At 43.5% G+C, this 15,876-nt stretch overlaps 1 protein-coding gene across 1 annotated transcript; it reads left to right on the forward strand.

The window, feature by feature from the left end:
• The first annotated feature begins 4,396 nt into the window (after positions 1-4,396).
• On the forward strand, positions 4,397-12,731 carry TNIP2 (TNFAIP3 interacting protein 2). The gene is made up of 6 exons (XM_082316085.1): positions 4,397-5,053; positions 7,388-7,693; positions 9,648-9,731; positions 10,292-10,573; positions 10,959-11,078; positions 11,582-12,731. Exons 1-6 carry the CDS (start codon positions 4,586-4,588, stop codon positions 11,861-11,863), a joined length of 1,542 nt encoding a protein of 513 aa, XP_082172211.1. The 5' UTR covers positions 4,397-4,585; the 3' UTR covers positions 11,864-12,731.
• Positions 12,732-15,876: the final 3,145 nt, after the last annotated feature.

Consider the following 15,876-nt stretch of genomic DNA (forward strand, 5'->3'; position numbering starts at 1 on the left):
ATCTGACCAATGTCATGGCTCTTCATTCTGGTTACTGTTACACAGGTCCTGGGACTCTGCCCTAAGCATCAAAACACTTTTGGTTTTGACATCCTCCAAAGTTCAAACCGTGCAAAAAAACATGCGGGGAAAAAGCTTACATTAGAAATAAATAAAAGCCATTCTATTTCTCCTAACTACACTAAATATTTTTATGTGTATAAACGGAAAACAAGATAGAGGAATGTTGTGATCTAAATCGGAACCTCAATGCAGAGAGACGGCTGCATACGTTTGTCAGAGCAAGGAATTCACCCAGTTTCAGGAATCCTGAATGCCCTTGAGCTAACCTCCCAGTGAGTTTGCCATTCCAACTGTAAAACACATAGAACATAAATTATCACAACATCCAATATAGTACTGCATATAAAGGATGTTTACCCCTTCCCACGTAAGAAGTGTAAACATGGCTGCAGCTTATAATTATTGTTAATCTATGAGTCACAGAAACATAAACAGTCTGTTTGCTCAGCATGAAAACCAGATTCTCAGATGCATGTAGAGCTCTAAGGTGGGCCACTTTTGTAGAGGTGAGTATATCAGATGATTTCATTGGGGAAAATAAACTGTTACTGCTTTTTTTTTTCCCTTTTGCACTGCACAGTCAACAGCAAAGGAAGCGTGAACTGCTATTGATTTTTTCAGCCTACATCAGCAAGAGGATCACTTACTCATTTCTAATCAGTTCTACTTAGGTAAATCAGCGCAAGGCAAGAGAACATTTCATAAGTGTCATTAGGTCATGACTTACCCTCCAGGACAATTAGCGGTGACTTAAATACAGCTTGATTGGCTGAACAACGTCTAGATTTCCTAAGTAAAAAATACAGTTTCTTGCAAATCGAGCATATGTCACTATATGGAAAATGACAGACACACCCCCCCCCCCAATATGTGTTATAGTCTTGTCCACACAGAATTACACTTTTAAATATAGAGACTCATTCTTAATTTGCACTAATGCTACACAGATATAACTACTACATTCAGAGGAATTATTCTTACCAACTCTACAAATAACTCATGGTTTAAAATTAATTTTTAAATATATCTATGTCTATGCACACGTAATCTAATCTAACTAACTATACTGTTCACCTTTCCTTCTTCCTGGTTTCCTAAGGTCTGCTTCATCGCCTTTTTGTTTCTAGTTAGTATCTAATCACTTGTGTACATACAGTGTATGACACTTCTCACGCATTATAATAGTTGGTTGTGATGTGCATAGAATTACTTATTCAAAATAACTTTAAGATTTCTTTAACAAAATCTAATTTGAGGTTAATTTTGTCTGACACGGCTTTAATATCCTGTTACATCCTATATTGAGAAAGCGTTAAAGTGAACTTCAACTTGTATTTCAAGTTGAGACTGGTAAGGTATGGAAAATTAAGTTTTTTTCCTTCTGTGAAGTAGTGCAGAGCATACCTGTTGTTCCTGCAATTATTTGCTGACCAGAGTTACTGTAGTTAACAAGCCTCAATTTGATTGTCTAAAACTGAAAAAGGACAAACGTGCCACTCCACAGAGCAGCGGCTTTATCAGCACATCTGACGAAGAGCACACGAGAGGCAACCCAGGAAAAGCCAGGTACACTAAGAAACATGTCTTAAGATGTGACTCATTCTCTGGCACCAGCTTCTCTTACTGAATTCCCAGGAATTCCTCCGTATTTCAGAACTGACAAGGAAACAGTCAGCTAAGGGCATTCCCGAGTACATATGGGATCAGTTTCTTACTCAAGACTTACGCAGGTCAAATTTCCCTTAAGTCAGTGGTGTTTTCCTCGGGGGAGTGCTGGCTTTATCCAAAGCATTATTAATACTGAGTTTTCAGTAATCAGATGCAATGCTTGATTTTAATACACTGATACAATACTACAAATATAACAGTATTATAAATATTCTGTTTGATAGCTAACTAAATTCCCTGATGTCTGGTCTATGGACATCACTGCCCCATCTGCAGACACTTGGGATTTCTGAGTTTCCTTGCAGTTTGCTGTTTGAACTGGCAGGAAACCAAACGGATTTCTCCATTACTAGGGCTTCATCATACGTTCCTACAAAATATTTTGTCAGTGAGCAAAAGCAATCTTGCTCCAAATTTTTCACTTAGCTCTGACTGTAGCACAACGATGCTGAAAATGTAAAATGAAGTCTATGTAGTTTTTTCACTTTGCCTACTAATGTATATGAAAACTATAAAGCGTGGGTATTTTAAAGCAGGAACTTCATTTCTTCACAGCAAAAACAGTATCTTAAGGTTGTAGGATATAACTCTCTACAAGTAAAAAGCCAACAATTGTATTCCCTCAACTTCCACACAGATTTTTCACTGTCCTTAATCATGGGGTATTTACCTTATTTGTAAGATGAAATAGCAAATACACCACAGACCTATGCCTTAGGGAAGCGTTTTACCCTTTTCTGTCACACAGGTTCTACTACGCACATAAAATTCCGTTATATTTTAGAAATAGCTAAGCTAACGGACCATTTTGAATGTGTTACTCCTCATCTTTTGGATAACCCTTTCTAGCATAATTGAGGTGACAAAATAACGACTTTTTACCTTGAGGAAGCTAAACTAAATTGTAGGATAATTCATGCTGGGAGGGACCTCAGGAGGCCTCTAGCCCAAACTCCTGCTCAAAGCACTTCCAATGTTTTGATTGCCCTTGCAGGGGAACAGTTTTCCTCATATTTGATTGCAACCTCTCTTGTTTCAATTTACACCCATTGTCTTCACGAAAGGCTGAAATGTTGTTGCATTTCATACGCACCAGCATCACGAGGCTTCCGATCCATCACCAATGGAACTGAGTGTCTCGACTTTGAAGTTCAGTATCTTCTCCTTTCATCATGTTCTGATTCCTCTAAGTTCTTCCACACAAATTCTTCACTGCCATATTTTTTTACCCTGACACCTACGAGTAGCTAAGGTGCTAACACAGGAGGCTGCTCTCTATCACACTGGCCGAAGTCTTCCCTTTTTGCCCCCTCTACCACTTGCACGTGGTGATTTTCACTTGCTCTATAATTGGTCAGATGTGTTTTTTGGTCCATAATACATCTTCTGTGATTCTGCTGAACCTAGTGCAATAAGGCTGCGTGCACATATAGAGCTCCATGTTGTATACGTTATTATATACGTGCATACATATACACACAATAATCATTACAAATAATCAAATGTAACCTAGGCCTTGTTTGCATACTGGTTTAAGGCTTTTTCCTCCCAAGCGGTTCTACCAGTATGATAACGGGGACATAACTAAACCAATCTATCTAAAACATACATGAGTCCAGCTTACCATACTCTCCTCCTTCTATGAGAAATACTACACTGGCATAAGGTCTCGAATAGCTATGCCCTTGGGTAACAGGTCCTACGGCTATGCTGCTAGTAACAGGTACCCGCCACAGGGACGGCCATAGGCGCCTGTTTGTTCAGCGCCAGGCAGCTGGTTTTACTGCCCATGTGCAACCGTGAGGGTATGACCGCTAGCTGGCGAAATGAATTTTGACGACCACAAGACTTTCGGTCTCTTTGAGGTCTTTCCTAAGCAAGCTTCTCCTCAAAATCCGCAAAGGTGCGCGGCGTTTGAGGAGAGGTGCGCTGCTTTGCCTGGTCCCGAGCCTCCCCGCCGCTACCGAAGCAGAGCCAACACCCTCCGCAGGACTTTCTGGGCTGTTCCTCACTGCTCGCACCCGCACAGCCGCAGCCAGGCCCCGCCGCTGCCCCCGGGGCCGGGGCCGGGGCCGCGACGGGCGGCCGGGCCGCGGGCAGGAGGCCGCCCCCGCCCGCCGCCCCCCGCGGCGCATGCGCGCCCGGCCGCCGCCGGGGCCTCTCTGCGGGGAGGCGGAGCGGGGCGAGCGGCCCGGCCGCGGGGGTCGCCGCCGGGAGGGAAAGTCCCCTCCGAGCCGGGAAGTTCCCGCAGCGGCTCCTGCTGGGACGCCGCGCTGCGGGGCTTTCGCAACGCGGGGCCAGCCCCCTCCTCCGGCCCCTCGCAGGACCCTCGCTCCCCCTTCTCCCTCTCGGCGGCCTCTCGGCGGTCCCGCCTTCGCCGCCGCCCCCCCCCCCCTCGTTCGGCCGGGAGCCCGCCCAGCGGCCCCCCCTCATTCACCTCAGCCCGGACTTCCCCCGTCCCCTCAGCAGCCTCCCGCCCCGGGCCCCCTCTCTCCCCCAGGTTTCAGCCCGCTCCCGTTTCCCGCCCCCGGCGCAGCCCCCGGCCGCCTTTCCTCCTCCCCACCCCTCGCCGGGGTTCCCCGGCCAGCCTTGCCCCCGGGGCCGGCTCCCGCGCTGGCGGCGGCGGGGGAAAGCGCTGCCTCCCCCCGCGGCGGGGTTCCCCCCTGCGCAGAGGCGGAGCGCGGCCCAGCCCGGCTTGCGCCGTGCAGAAGCGGCGGCGGGGCAGGGCGGCAGGCGGGTCCTGCGAGCCCTTAAAGGAGGGCGGCCGCCCTCCTCCCCCGGCGGGGAAGGCGGAAGAGGGAAGCAGCAGCAGGAGCCCCGGCCCTGGCCCTGCCTGGCTCCGTTTCGGGTTTATATGCACCTGGCCGGATTACTGCTCGCCCTGGAGAAGAGAGAGAAGGGGGAGCAGCGTGACCGCGGCTCACCTTCCCCAGCCATGTGCTCGGTAAGCGAGGGTAGCAGTACAGACCCCTTGGTGGCCCGCTTCAAACAGGTGGAGGAGACGCTGGAGAAGCTGCACCGGGAGAACAGGAGCTTGAAGAACAAAGTGCCTCGGTACAACGCGCTCTGCACCTTGTACCACGAGTCCGCTCAGCAACTGAAGCACCTCCAGCTGCAGCTGGCTGCCAAGGAGGCGACGATCCGGGAGCTGCGGAGCAGCCTGGCCCGGCAGCAGCCGCCGGCGGGCGGCGAGGCGGGGGCGGCGGGCGCGGAGCCGGCCCGCTCGCTGGTGGAGAGCCTGCTGGAGCAGCTGGGCCAGGCCAGGGAGCAGCTCAGGGACAGCGAGCGACTCTCGGCGCGGAGAGTGGAGGCCCTGAGCCAGGTAAAACCGCGAGTGCGCGCAGCTCCTCCGCACGGTGCGCGCACACCCGCGGAGCGGCAGCCGCCTTCGCCTCGGGAGCGGTGTCCCCGCGCTCCTCTCTAGCGTAGTGCAAGCTTAGTAAGTGCAGCAGTGCGTGTCGTGAGCGGAGGGTGCGGGCGCTTTGCGTTCCGGCTGCTGGCTCGCGTTTCTGGAAGCCGACGGGGCGCTGACAGCGTGGTGTCGGTGCCCTGCCCGGGGCGGCGACGGGGCCGGAGGGCGAACGCGCGGCCCCCGCCGTGCGGGCTGCTGCGGCCGGCCCGGCGTGCTCGGGGCTGGGTCCCCCAGCTCCTCAGCCGGCTGTACCCCCACAACTCCTCAGCCGGCTGTACCCCACAGCAGCTCCCACTGCATTAAGTTCAAGAAGATAAACCATAAAATCCTAACCCAAAACCTTAGCATGGCATTATGAGTCTTCAACAACTATTTTCACAAGAAGAAAAAATAGTAAAAACCCTAAATTTGGAAGCTCTGTATTAGTTAGTGAAGACCCTCCTCTTTATCAGGTGCAACGCTTCTGTAAGACAAACAACTGATGCCACCGCTTTTTCTATTAAAATTTTTTTTTTTTTTTTTTTAAGTGCACTTAATGGATTTTTGCATTGACATCAAGGTAGCACATTAATACTTGGAGAAGTAACTGGCAAGTCTGGATTGTGAGGAGATAGATTAGGGAAATTGGTATCTGTTATGACAGAAAAAAAAAAAACCTCAAAACTGCATCCCCTCCCATCCGCCACAAGTGCTATTTTTGTTACTGTCATTAAGACTTTCCCATGTTCAGTCTGAAATACTTAAAGAATTTTAAAGCATTTCTTTCTGTATGAAGCTGCATGAAGCTGCATAAAGGAATTTCCAAACCGAGAAGCAGTACTTAAAATTGAAACAAGTATTTTTGTCATAAGTAATCTCTTGACCTAATGCTTATACAAAACATTTTCCATATATGACAATCACCTAAAATACATTTAAATACGTTCAAGTTTGGAAATTTATTATAAGAGATGATCTTACTGACACTTTGCAACAGATAACAAACCTCTGGTGTCTGAATATATTGTGAAGTCTGATGCTGAATGTCTTTAGTCTATAGCAAAGGGGAAATTTAGCATGATGCTAAAGAATTTAAATATCAGTAATAAGAACAAGTGCCATTTCTGTAAGTTAGACATTAATTTTATTCTTTCATGCCCAATCAGAAGCACTTAAATCATTGTCACTAAAATAACAACAAAAAAAGACATTTTGTGAAGTCAGAGGCCTGTGTGCTGGCAAAGAAGAGTGATCCCTGTGATTTACAGCTCCGTTAACGCTCCTGAAGAACTGGAAGGGGAGAGTTAAGCTTGTACCTGTCTCATGGTCTATGCTGGCATCCAGGGCATCATTGATTCTGGAGGAGCAGTGCTGCAGAGATTTCTGTTACCAGCATCCGCTACTTTTTGAGGATATCGAGCACCAACTGGTTTTGACAAAGTCAGGACTGGTGTACTTCAGATGCATGGTACTACAGAGTGGTTGTACTGCAGTCAGCAAGCAAACTTCTTCCTTCTCAAAACACCTGCAGAGATGTTAACTTAATGCAGTGCGGATGATCCCACAGAGCTTCCAATTCAACAAGAACTTGTGGCAACAAGACATGCAATTATTTCCTAAGAGTATGTCAGACCCCCTCACGTACCTTGGGGGGTCGGCTGTGGCCAAAATAGAGTCATTGCTGCCACGCGGATTTCATTCCCTGCTCGCTTGTCCTTACCACTCATCCCTTCCTCGGTGGGAAAGTTGCTGTGTATGCTCCCTCTGCTTTGTCCTTGTGACAGTGCCAGGCAATGAATACACTTCACTGGTTTTTGATGACTTTCCAGTTCCATTTTTTTTGAGGAAAATCTCTACTACCTGGTAATTTAGAATGCAGGACTAGTAAGCATTTCTCAGTCTCCGTAGTTATTCCTTTTAAACTACTTTGTTTCTTGTAAGTTCCATCTTTAGTTTGTTGCTGCTGTATATCTTTTCATAGAATCTTCCTGAATTTTTGCTTGTTGTTTTTGATTTCTTCATTCTACTGACTAGGAAGTGCTTGTATAGCTGTCCAAGCAGTTCTTGATTTTGATTGACTGATCTGTCAGTTCCAAGGGCGAGTGTTTATATAGAAATGAATTGGCTTTATTTTACTTTTCAAGTACTTTACAGTGAGTATAGGAGCAATATGGAATTACTGCAATACAGAATTCAGTCTTAGAAATATTTTGGCTTTTGATTTCACTTTGCTTTTAAATAACTTCCCCTCCCCCTTATGTTTAGGAAGTACAGAAGTTGAATCAGCAACTAGAGGAGAAAAATGGAGAGATACAGCAGATGATAAGTCAGCCTCCGTATGAAAAGGAGAGAGAAATCTTACGACTTCAGAAGAGCTTGGCAGAGAGAGAGAAGGCTCAGGCCACCAGCGATGTTTTGTGCCGTTCACTCACTGACGAAACTCACCAACTTCAACGCAAATTAGCATCCACAGCAGAAATGTGTCAACATCTGGCAAAATGTCTAGAAGAGAAGCAAAGGAAAGAGAAGGGGAATTCAGACAACCAGATACCTACCGAAAGATCTAATCAGGTATTCTTACTGCTACTATGTTTCTTTAAAGTCTTACTAGCTTCTGAGGTGTTAATTACCAGATGATACTTGTAACTGGGGAGCGGTGAGAAACATCCCTTTAAGTAACGTCATGCAGGGTGAAAGGACTACCATGGCAAGCTCTAAATAATTCCGAGTACCAAACATTTAGGACGGAGGCAGTTGTCAATCACTTGCGTTTTGGCCATCTCACTTATCTCGTCATCAGAGGGTTTTTTTGGAGAGGAGAGGATCTTGAGAGGTCCCTTCCAACCTCAGCAATTCCACGATTACAATTCTTCCCGGCATGTACAGGAGACGGTACCTTCTTTATACCGCAGCATGCTTCTGTGCATCACTAGGTGGTGCTGTGCTTTTGAAGGTGATATCTCCTGATCACTTGTTTAAGCATCTAAATCACAAAACAAAGTAGAGATATTTTAAAGTAGTATTTATATTAAGAACTCTATATAGCACGTGGTCTTCTCAGATCAGGATTTGGTTTTGTACACGTAGTACAGACCTACAGAAAGTTGGTTAGGGAAGAATGAGTCAAGGTGTCTTACCTTCCTTTTTTTTTTTTTTTGCTCTGGGGTTCCCCGCTTGCCCCCCAGTGCAAGGCAATGTTTTTTTCCAGCTGGGATGTTTAGAAAAATTGCTTCATGATAGGAAGGTGGTGGAAATGCTACTGAGGGGCACAAAGAAGCACCTGGAATTTGGCATACTTTGCTAATGGCTGTGTGGCCTTGCTGCATCATCACCTCAGCTGAAGCTTTTCAGCGTAGGGTAGAGGTAGATGGTGGTGTTCTGTTGTTCCAGAAATCACGATGGTTCAGGCTCGTTAGGTAATTTATGATAATACCGTAAGGAAATAACATTAGAGGTGCTGCCTCCAATAACAGATCAGAGTATTGAGTAGGATGCTACAGCCAGTTCTCACAAAAAGGAATAATTCTGTCTCACGCTCTTACTGCTACGTAGTGGCAATGCTGTGTTTCACATGACCGCTCATCTATGCTTTTATGGCAAACTCTGTACATTGCTCACTTCTACTCTGTAAAACATCCCAGGAGCATTTCCAAAGAAAACTTACTTATTCACATTGAAGTTACCTGTAAGAATAGTTAGAGGTTGACTAGGTATAAGAAAAAAGGACTTTTTAAGGGACTTGAAGCATTTAGTATGATCGTATTTTACGTGTAATTGATAGACAGGAAATTGATTGACTTTGGTGTATGTAATAAGTAGCTAACCTTGTACAGTGGGGACTTCCCTGTTGAAGAAGAGAAATTTCAGATGCAATTACTAGCTGATTCTAGGGAATTTTGTACAAAAGTGATCTATATTACTCATGTACACCGGGGTTTTTTTAAGCAGATGTCACAACTGTAAAAAAGGGGTATCATTTTAGTCAATTATTTAGCAAGCAGGGTTTTTTTTTTTCCCTCCGTAATTTCTTCCTAGTAGTGGCCAAAACTGACAGTAATAACAAAGCAAGATGAAGGCATATCTGTGTCTGTCATGCATTCCCCACTCCAAACAAGTAGTTTCCTGGGAGTTTGTGTAAACTGTTAAGCTCTGTTGTCATCGGTGTAGACCTTCATGCATGTAAATAGTGTGGTATTTTTCTTGTTAACTTTAGTAGGCTCAGAATTTGGTAGGACAGATATGTTTTGATGACACCACACAGATCTATTTAAAAGCAATACCAAGGTGGTAAAAACCTGTGTACATTTTTGCTCTGCTTATTAATAATAAAAGCTGTAGGCTATACTATTAGTATTTGAAATATACTATATAGAAATAAGTAGACCTAGATGTATGTATTTGCTTCACTGACAGCAAATAGTTTTAGAGGAATTTAAAAAAAGATTACTTCCAGTTTAACAGTATAGCTAAGTAGCATTTGGGATTTTTATGTTAAAGTAACACTTCCTTTATCTGAAAATTATAGCTTTTGGACAATGAAACTTCACTTCAAGCTCTTATCTGCAACCTACAAGATGAAAACAGGATGTTAAAACAAAAAGTAGCTCATGTGAGTACTTTCATTTTGTACAAGATTAAGTTTTGATTGAGTATTTTGAATTACAGTAAATTTGGAATAGGTAAGGCCTGGTTAATCTAATTAAATGGCAGTTTAATGCAAGTCCAAAGTTTTTCTTAGTCCTTTCAACATGGTACATAGTCTTTCTTCCCTTAGCTAAGAACAACTTATTGCATTATTTTTTAATGTATTGGGGTTTTTTTGGTTAAAAATATACTGCAGAAGAATTTTTTTTTTCATTTTCCTTCCATGCATCAGTATTCCCCCCCAGGAGAAGAGCACTAGGCCCAGGGTGACACCAGCCCCTCCCATTCCATATTATTGCATACTGTCCCTGTGGATTGGCGAATGGGGAAGGCTGCCCGCGAAGAGCCTGGCTTATAGCATGATAATCATCTGCTCCTGTAAAGTGGCTTATCCACGCTCAGCGGCTGAGTCAGCATATTACATTAGCTTTTAGAGGATTTTGGTCCTGCACATACAGACAGTCTATGAAAGCCTGGAAGTTTGTGTCTTCATGTTTTTCATGACTCTCCTGGGTAATCTTTCAGGTGGAAGACTTAAATGCAAAATGGCAGAAATACGATGCGAGTAGGGATGAGTATGTGAAGCGACTCCACTTGCAGTTAAAAGAGATGAAGTCGCAACTGGAGCAGCAGCACGGCGTAACTTCAGCACAAACAAACGCTGACCTGATGCACAAGGAGATATTCCGGTTAAACAAGCTACTGGAAGAAAAAATGAATGAGTGCATAAAAACAAAGAGAGAATTAGAAGATGTGAAGAAGGCCAGTGAAGGAGATAATGAGCGCATACAAATGCTGGAGCAACAGGTCATTAAGTTTCTTTGTCCCAGAGGTGGGAATTCCTAGTTTCTCCCCAGACCCCTGAAGTCCAAGGGGGAAAAAAAATGAAATTATTTATTTTGACATTTGCCATTTGTCCTGCCACATTTGGCTATACAGATACTTAACAACACAGATTTAAAGGAAACTCACTACTTAAAGAATTGCATGCAGTTCTGCTGGCTTTCATACAAAATATTAAAAGGTCTGAAAAAGAAATACAAATGCCTTTAAAGTATAGATATAATAGAGAAGATAATATTGAGATTCTGGGAATAAGTATTTACAAACAGAGGAATCACAGCCTCAACTTTTTAATCTAACCTGCCAATGCTCTAATTTATAAAATATTAACATAATAATTCTTTTTCAGGTCCTAGTTTATAAAGACGATTTCACATCTGAGAGATCGGACAGAGAACGAGCACAGAGTAAAATACAAGAGCTTCAGGCAGAAGTTGCATGTCTGCAACACCAGCTAGCAAGAAGACAGGTAAGAAAGCAACATGCTAGTTTTTCAATTAAAACATGTCAACAGAATTCAGGACTAAAATATACTTCAAAATATGTTTTAAAAAAAATCTTAGTACTTCTAAAACCATTTCAGCTCAGTGCAGCTATCAAAAACTTAAATTATTTCGTAGTCTGAGTTTGCGTGGAGATGCTTCCCAATACACGTGTAATACCCCTTTCTAGTCCATTTTCTTTCTGTTTTGGATCAACGTAGTAAGGGGGAATTCTTAGAAGGAAGAGAAGGATGGCCATGACTCTTGTAACAGTGACATCTTTAAAGTAGCATGCTGGCTATATTCTGTGTTTTCTACGAGCCGCCTTTACAATTGTATTAATAATACTGCAAAAACTGACGCATATTTGATTTACAAATCTTCTGATAAAAACACAAGCTGTGTTTCAGACAAAGGTGATAAAATATTCTGTTAAAGAATATCTTTTTACTGTATCATCTTTTTCAAGAGCTCTTCTTTCTCTTTCTAGGACTCAAGAGACACAAGTAGTCATTTCAGAGTTCATGTTGGTAACCAAAATCATATGTACGTACAGACGAACGTTGAACATCTCCGAGGCAATAGCCCAGGCCAAACGGGCAGGAGAAGAACATCCTCACAGTCTGAACAAGCTTCTCCCCCTGCGGACAGTGGAAACTCGGGATCCGAGGGCAGGGCACAGGGTGAACTTAGATGCCCTCATTGTATGAGGTTTTTCAGTGATGAACTCAGCGATGAATTCCTCAAGCATGTTGCTGAATGTTGTCAGTGACCATGTGATGTGAGGCCTGTAAGTCAATCACTACTTTATAGACAGTAAAACTTTGTTCTTTACGTATCTCCTACAGTCCTAAAACAAGAGTAATTCAAATGGACAGCTCTTAGGAATTAGGAGGATGAACAGTATCTACCTCTTATTTGATTTCACCTTCTCTTGGACTGTATGAAAGACTTCAAGATAAAGCAAAGTGTTTTTATGAAGAATTATTTTTGACAACTGTGAGGAAGGCAAGCATAATGCAAAATCTACTACAAAGTAAACTGAAACTTACAGTGGTAGTTAGCTTCAGAGTGCAGCTTGACTTGTATCTGAGTCTAATTCTTCACGGCAGTCTGAAGGCTTGGGAAAAAAATTACTGAACTTGAAATTTCCCTCTTCCAAAAATGTAGGCTGAAGAACAGGGGAGGAGCATTTTGGCAAAAGACTGGAAAAATCTTATTGTGCTTTATCTGGATTAAAAGCGAAAGTATTTTCTTTTCTATCGAGGCTGAACTTTCAGACATCTCATCTGAAAATCCTTGTGTTCAGCTGAAATCAGGAGAAGTGAAGAAAACCTAAAAGGGCTGGTTATTGACTAAAACTAGCCTGTCTTTTTGCACAGAAACCATGTACAGGGATATTTATTTTTTCTGTGCCATAAGTAACTATTTTACACATTTGTAAATGTATATTTGTGTAATTATTGATTGTATTCCTATTTTACCTAAGGGTTATTTTTATAATAAAAGTGATTGTGCATTTGCTTTACTACATTAGTAAAGTGGTCAAAAATCTCTCTTTCAGTGTGTATTTAAATGTTAAATAGTCCCAGTAACTATACTAAGGGCTACCTAAATGTCATGGTTTCAGATATGAGTTATTTCATTACGTCAGTGATAACCAGTGTCTCAGACTATTTTCAAATATGTTGAAAACTCACTCCCCATTTACGAGAGGAAGAATGACCTTTCAGATGCATGAGAGCACATTTAACACCCTACCCTGCCATACACCTGTGACAACGCCAATGCTGGCTTAAATTGCTTTTTATCCTATCTACACTGGAGATATAACTTCAACAAATAGCAGGGCACTGTTTTGAGAAGAAGTATTAGAAATTAAATGTACAAATGTAGCAGGGTCACAGGTTTTTTTCAGCCTTGGCTCCAGGCTCCATGTCAGAGCTGGAGCTGAGGATGCGATACAGACAAAGTAAAGGCCTAGCACAACCGTGACCTTTCATCAGTAACGAAAACTTCCTTTGTATACCACCACCACTGTCTTCTGCTTTGCTTCCTTCCCAGTACTACACTTTAGGAGGATTGTGGGTATTTTCCTCGATATTTCCTTTTCGTGACCCTGTTACAGCCCCAAAAGAAGAAGATGGTTTATGCCAGCGTTGCCTTAGGTGGGATATTACCAAAAGGGATGCATGGGCCATGGCAGGCCGTGTCCAGGTGCAATGGTTTTTCTTAACCTAATCTTGAACTGACTGCAAACCTGTGATTGATGACTAGCTGTTTTTTCCCCAACACAACATGCACAAACATGCAGAGATTTTTCTTTTTTTTTTTTTAGTGACCATTTTATACATCGCCTTTTAAGGTCTTCGAGATCAGATGCAGCCCACAGAACATAGGCTGAGAAACATATGATTAAACTTCCTGTGGCATAAGCTAATCTTACTTTTTCTGACTGTTCTCATTAGACAAGCCTTGTTTACAGCTTCGCTGTACACCGATACTATATCGCCAGTGATGGATACAGCAGAATACGGACCGTTTTTTTAGTGATTCACATTACAAGATAGTTACAAAGACAAACACAACAATAGAGTTAGTTAGATCTTGGCAGCGCTTCATTTCTTATTGCATTTGGGATGATGACTGCTTTAATATACATCAGTCAGAGGCTCAAGTCTGTTAGAGGTTTCCACTGATGTTAATCCCTGGGGGTGTAGCTGGACAGCCTGACCTACAACCATTAGGAATGGATGCAAGAATTAGATACGAGACTCTACAGTACACAGAAATTAATAGTACATACTCCTGTGGTTTTAAGACCTGTGAATTAGTCCCCCTGTCAGAGCAGAGATCAGAGTCCGAATCCTGGGAAAGGAGGGCACGTCAATACTGGGCATCTGAATACATCTCCACGGAGGACCCCGCTGGACCAACAGACGCAAGCAGGTGAAGGTATAGGTCAAGCACAGATTACAGCTACCACCGAAAGCTGTGCAATAAATGACTGGAATTTGAATACCTGTGGCAAAAATCTAGGACAGATCTGCTGTTTTTCAGTATAAAAATAGCTCACTTGAGAGCTATTTTATTGTACCATTTCCTACTGAGTTTTTTTCGAGCTGGTAAAAAGCCTTACCTCTTTCTTTCTTGTTTTATCTTAACCAGGAAACCAGAGACACACACTATGAAGAACTACCAGTGTCTTAATGCAAATGTTTGCTTCAGATTATAGGGCATAAACTATTCCTCCTAGGAAAACTTGCCTGTTACCCAGTGCTTTGACTTATACACCTAAGGCACAGGTAGATCTCTTGAAGAAACAGTATAAAATCTGTACTGGCCCTCTCCTGACCAGGCAAAGCCTACACATCAAGGCCTCCCAAGCAATTACCACCACCACCTACATTCACAATTCAGGTTCCTCAACTTGTAGACCAGAATACATTAAAACTGCCAGCTCCACTGCCCCAGCACTGAAGTGAAAGCAGCCGTGAGTTCCCAGCATTTTTGGGAACCCTTTAAATTAAGGAAAGCGCCTTCGGGCCCCACACTGGTTTTCTCTGCCACTTGGACGGCCATCCAAGTAGTGCATGTCTTGTTTGGTTAAATGGTAAAAAGAACCCAGCTCCCTTCCCAAAAGAAAGCAATAAAGGCTATGAGTAAGAAAGTAACTGCATAAAATGAAAGGAACTTCAATAGCATAAACTTTATGAACTTTCATTATCCATTTGTACCACACTTGTTCACTGAAACACACATCATCTGTAAAACTGCAGAAACAAGTCCTCACACAAGAGACTCTTGAAACCATACAGAAAAACTATGTGACCGTAAGGCTCCTGACTTGCTCTATCGGTAAGAAAAGGCATCCAACATAACGGAACCCTGTTATCAGGCAGTCAGCACCCATTTAGGCTTCTGTAAATCTCTCATTGCTGGTGAGCAACGCCCACGCCGGAGAGGCGTGCCAATGCCAGAGGTAAGACAGAGGTACTCTGTAGGTCCAGGGAAGCTGCGAGAAGGCAGGATAACTGCCTCTTCTGGGACTTGTGGGGATGTGGTTTAGCACATTAAGAGCTGCCAAGATGTATTTGTCCAATTACCTTCATGATTAGTCCATCCTTTCTCCTAAAATTTCTCCCTCATTAAATCACCTTCCCTCAGTTTTGCTCTCCAAACCAGCCTGAGTTCAGACCCAGGACAAGCTCAGAGCTCCTCAGCAGCTGTCTCACCAACAATGAGGTTTTCAGACCATATATCCTCCAAGTGCTGGCGAGCTGGTTCTCATTACTCCTGGACCTAATCATAAGGTCATAATCATAATATAATCATAATTTTGCTTGGGATTTTAAAGTAAATGCTGTTTACTAATAACTGTGCTGGTTGCCATGCAGAAGTAGGCGCTCAGCACACAATCACAACAGCAGCTGTAGGCAAGACTGACTCACCGACTCTCAGAAAATACAACTGGGAGAAGCCTCAGAAGTTGGTCCCTACCCCAAAAGGCCGAAGGGAGAGAAGCTCAACAGCAACGCTGCCTTCTGTAGCATGGGCAATATAGAGCCTAGAAAGGTTCTCCGATCTTCTGCGACTTTTAAGGCAATGTCTGCTTCCCCCTTCAATGACTTCGGACATCACACCTTTTAAAACAAGCCTTAAATGATGCCTCAAGATAAGTGCTCACTAATAATAAAACCAACTACAAGAATAAAATTTGTTCAAGAAGCAGATACCTATGCTCTATGGTATTTTTTTTTAAGCTTCCATTTCCTGTGGCTTCGC

The sequence above is a fragment of the Platalea leucorodia genome (genome assembly GCF_965183815.1).
Source record: "Platalea leucorodia genome assembly, chromosome: 6".
Classification (NCBI taxonomy): Eukaryota; Metazoa; Chordata; class Aves; order Pelecaniformes; family Threskiornithidae; genus Platalea; species Platalea leucorodia.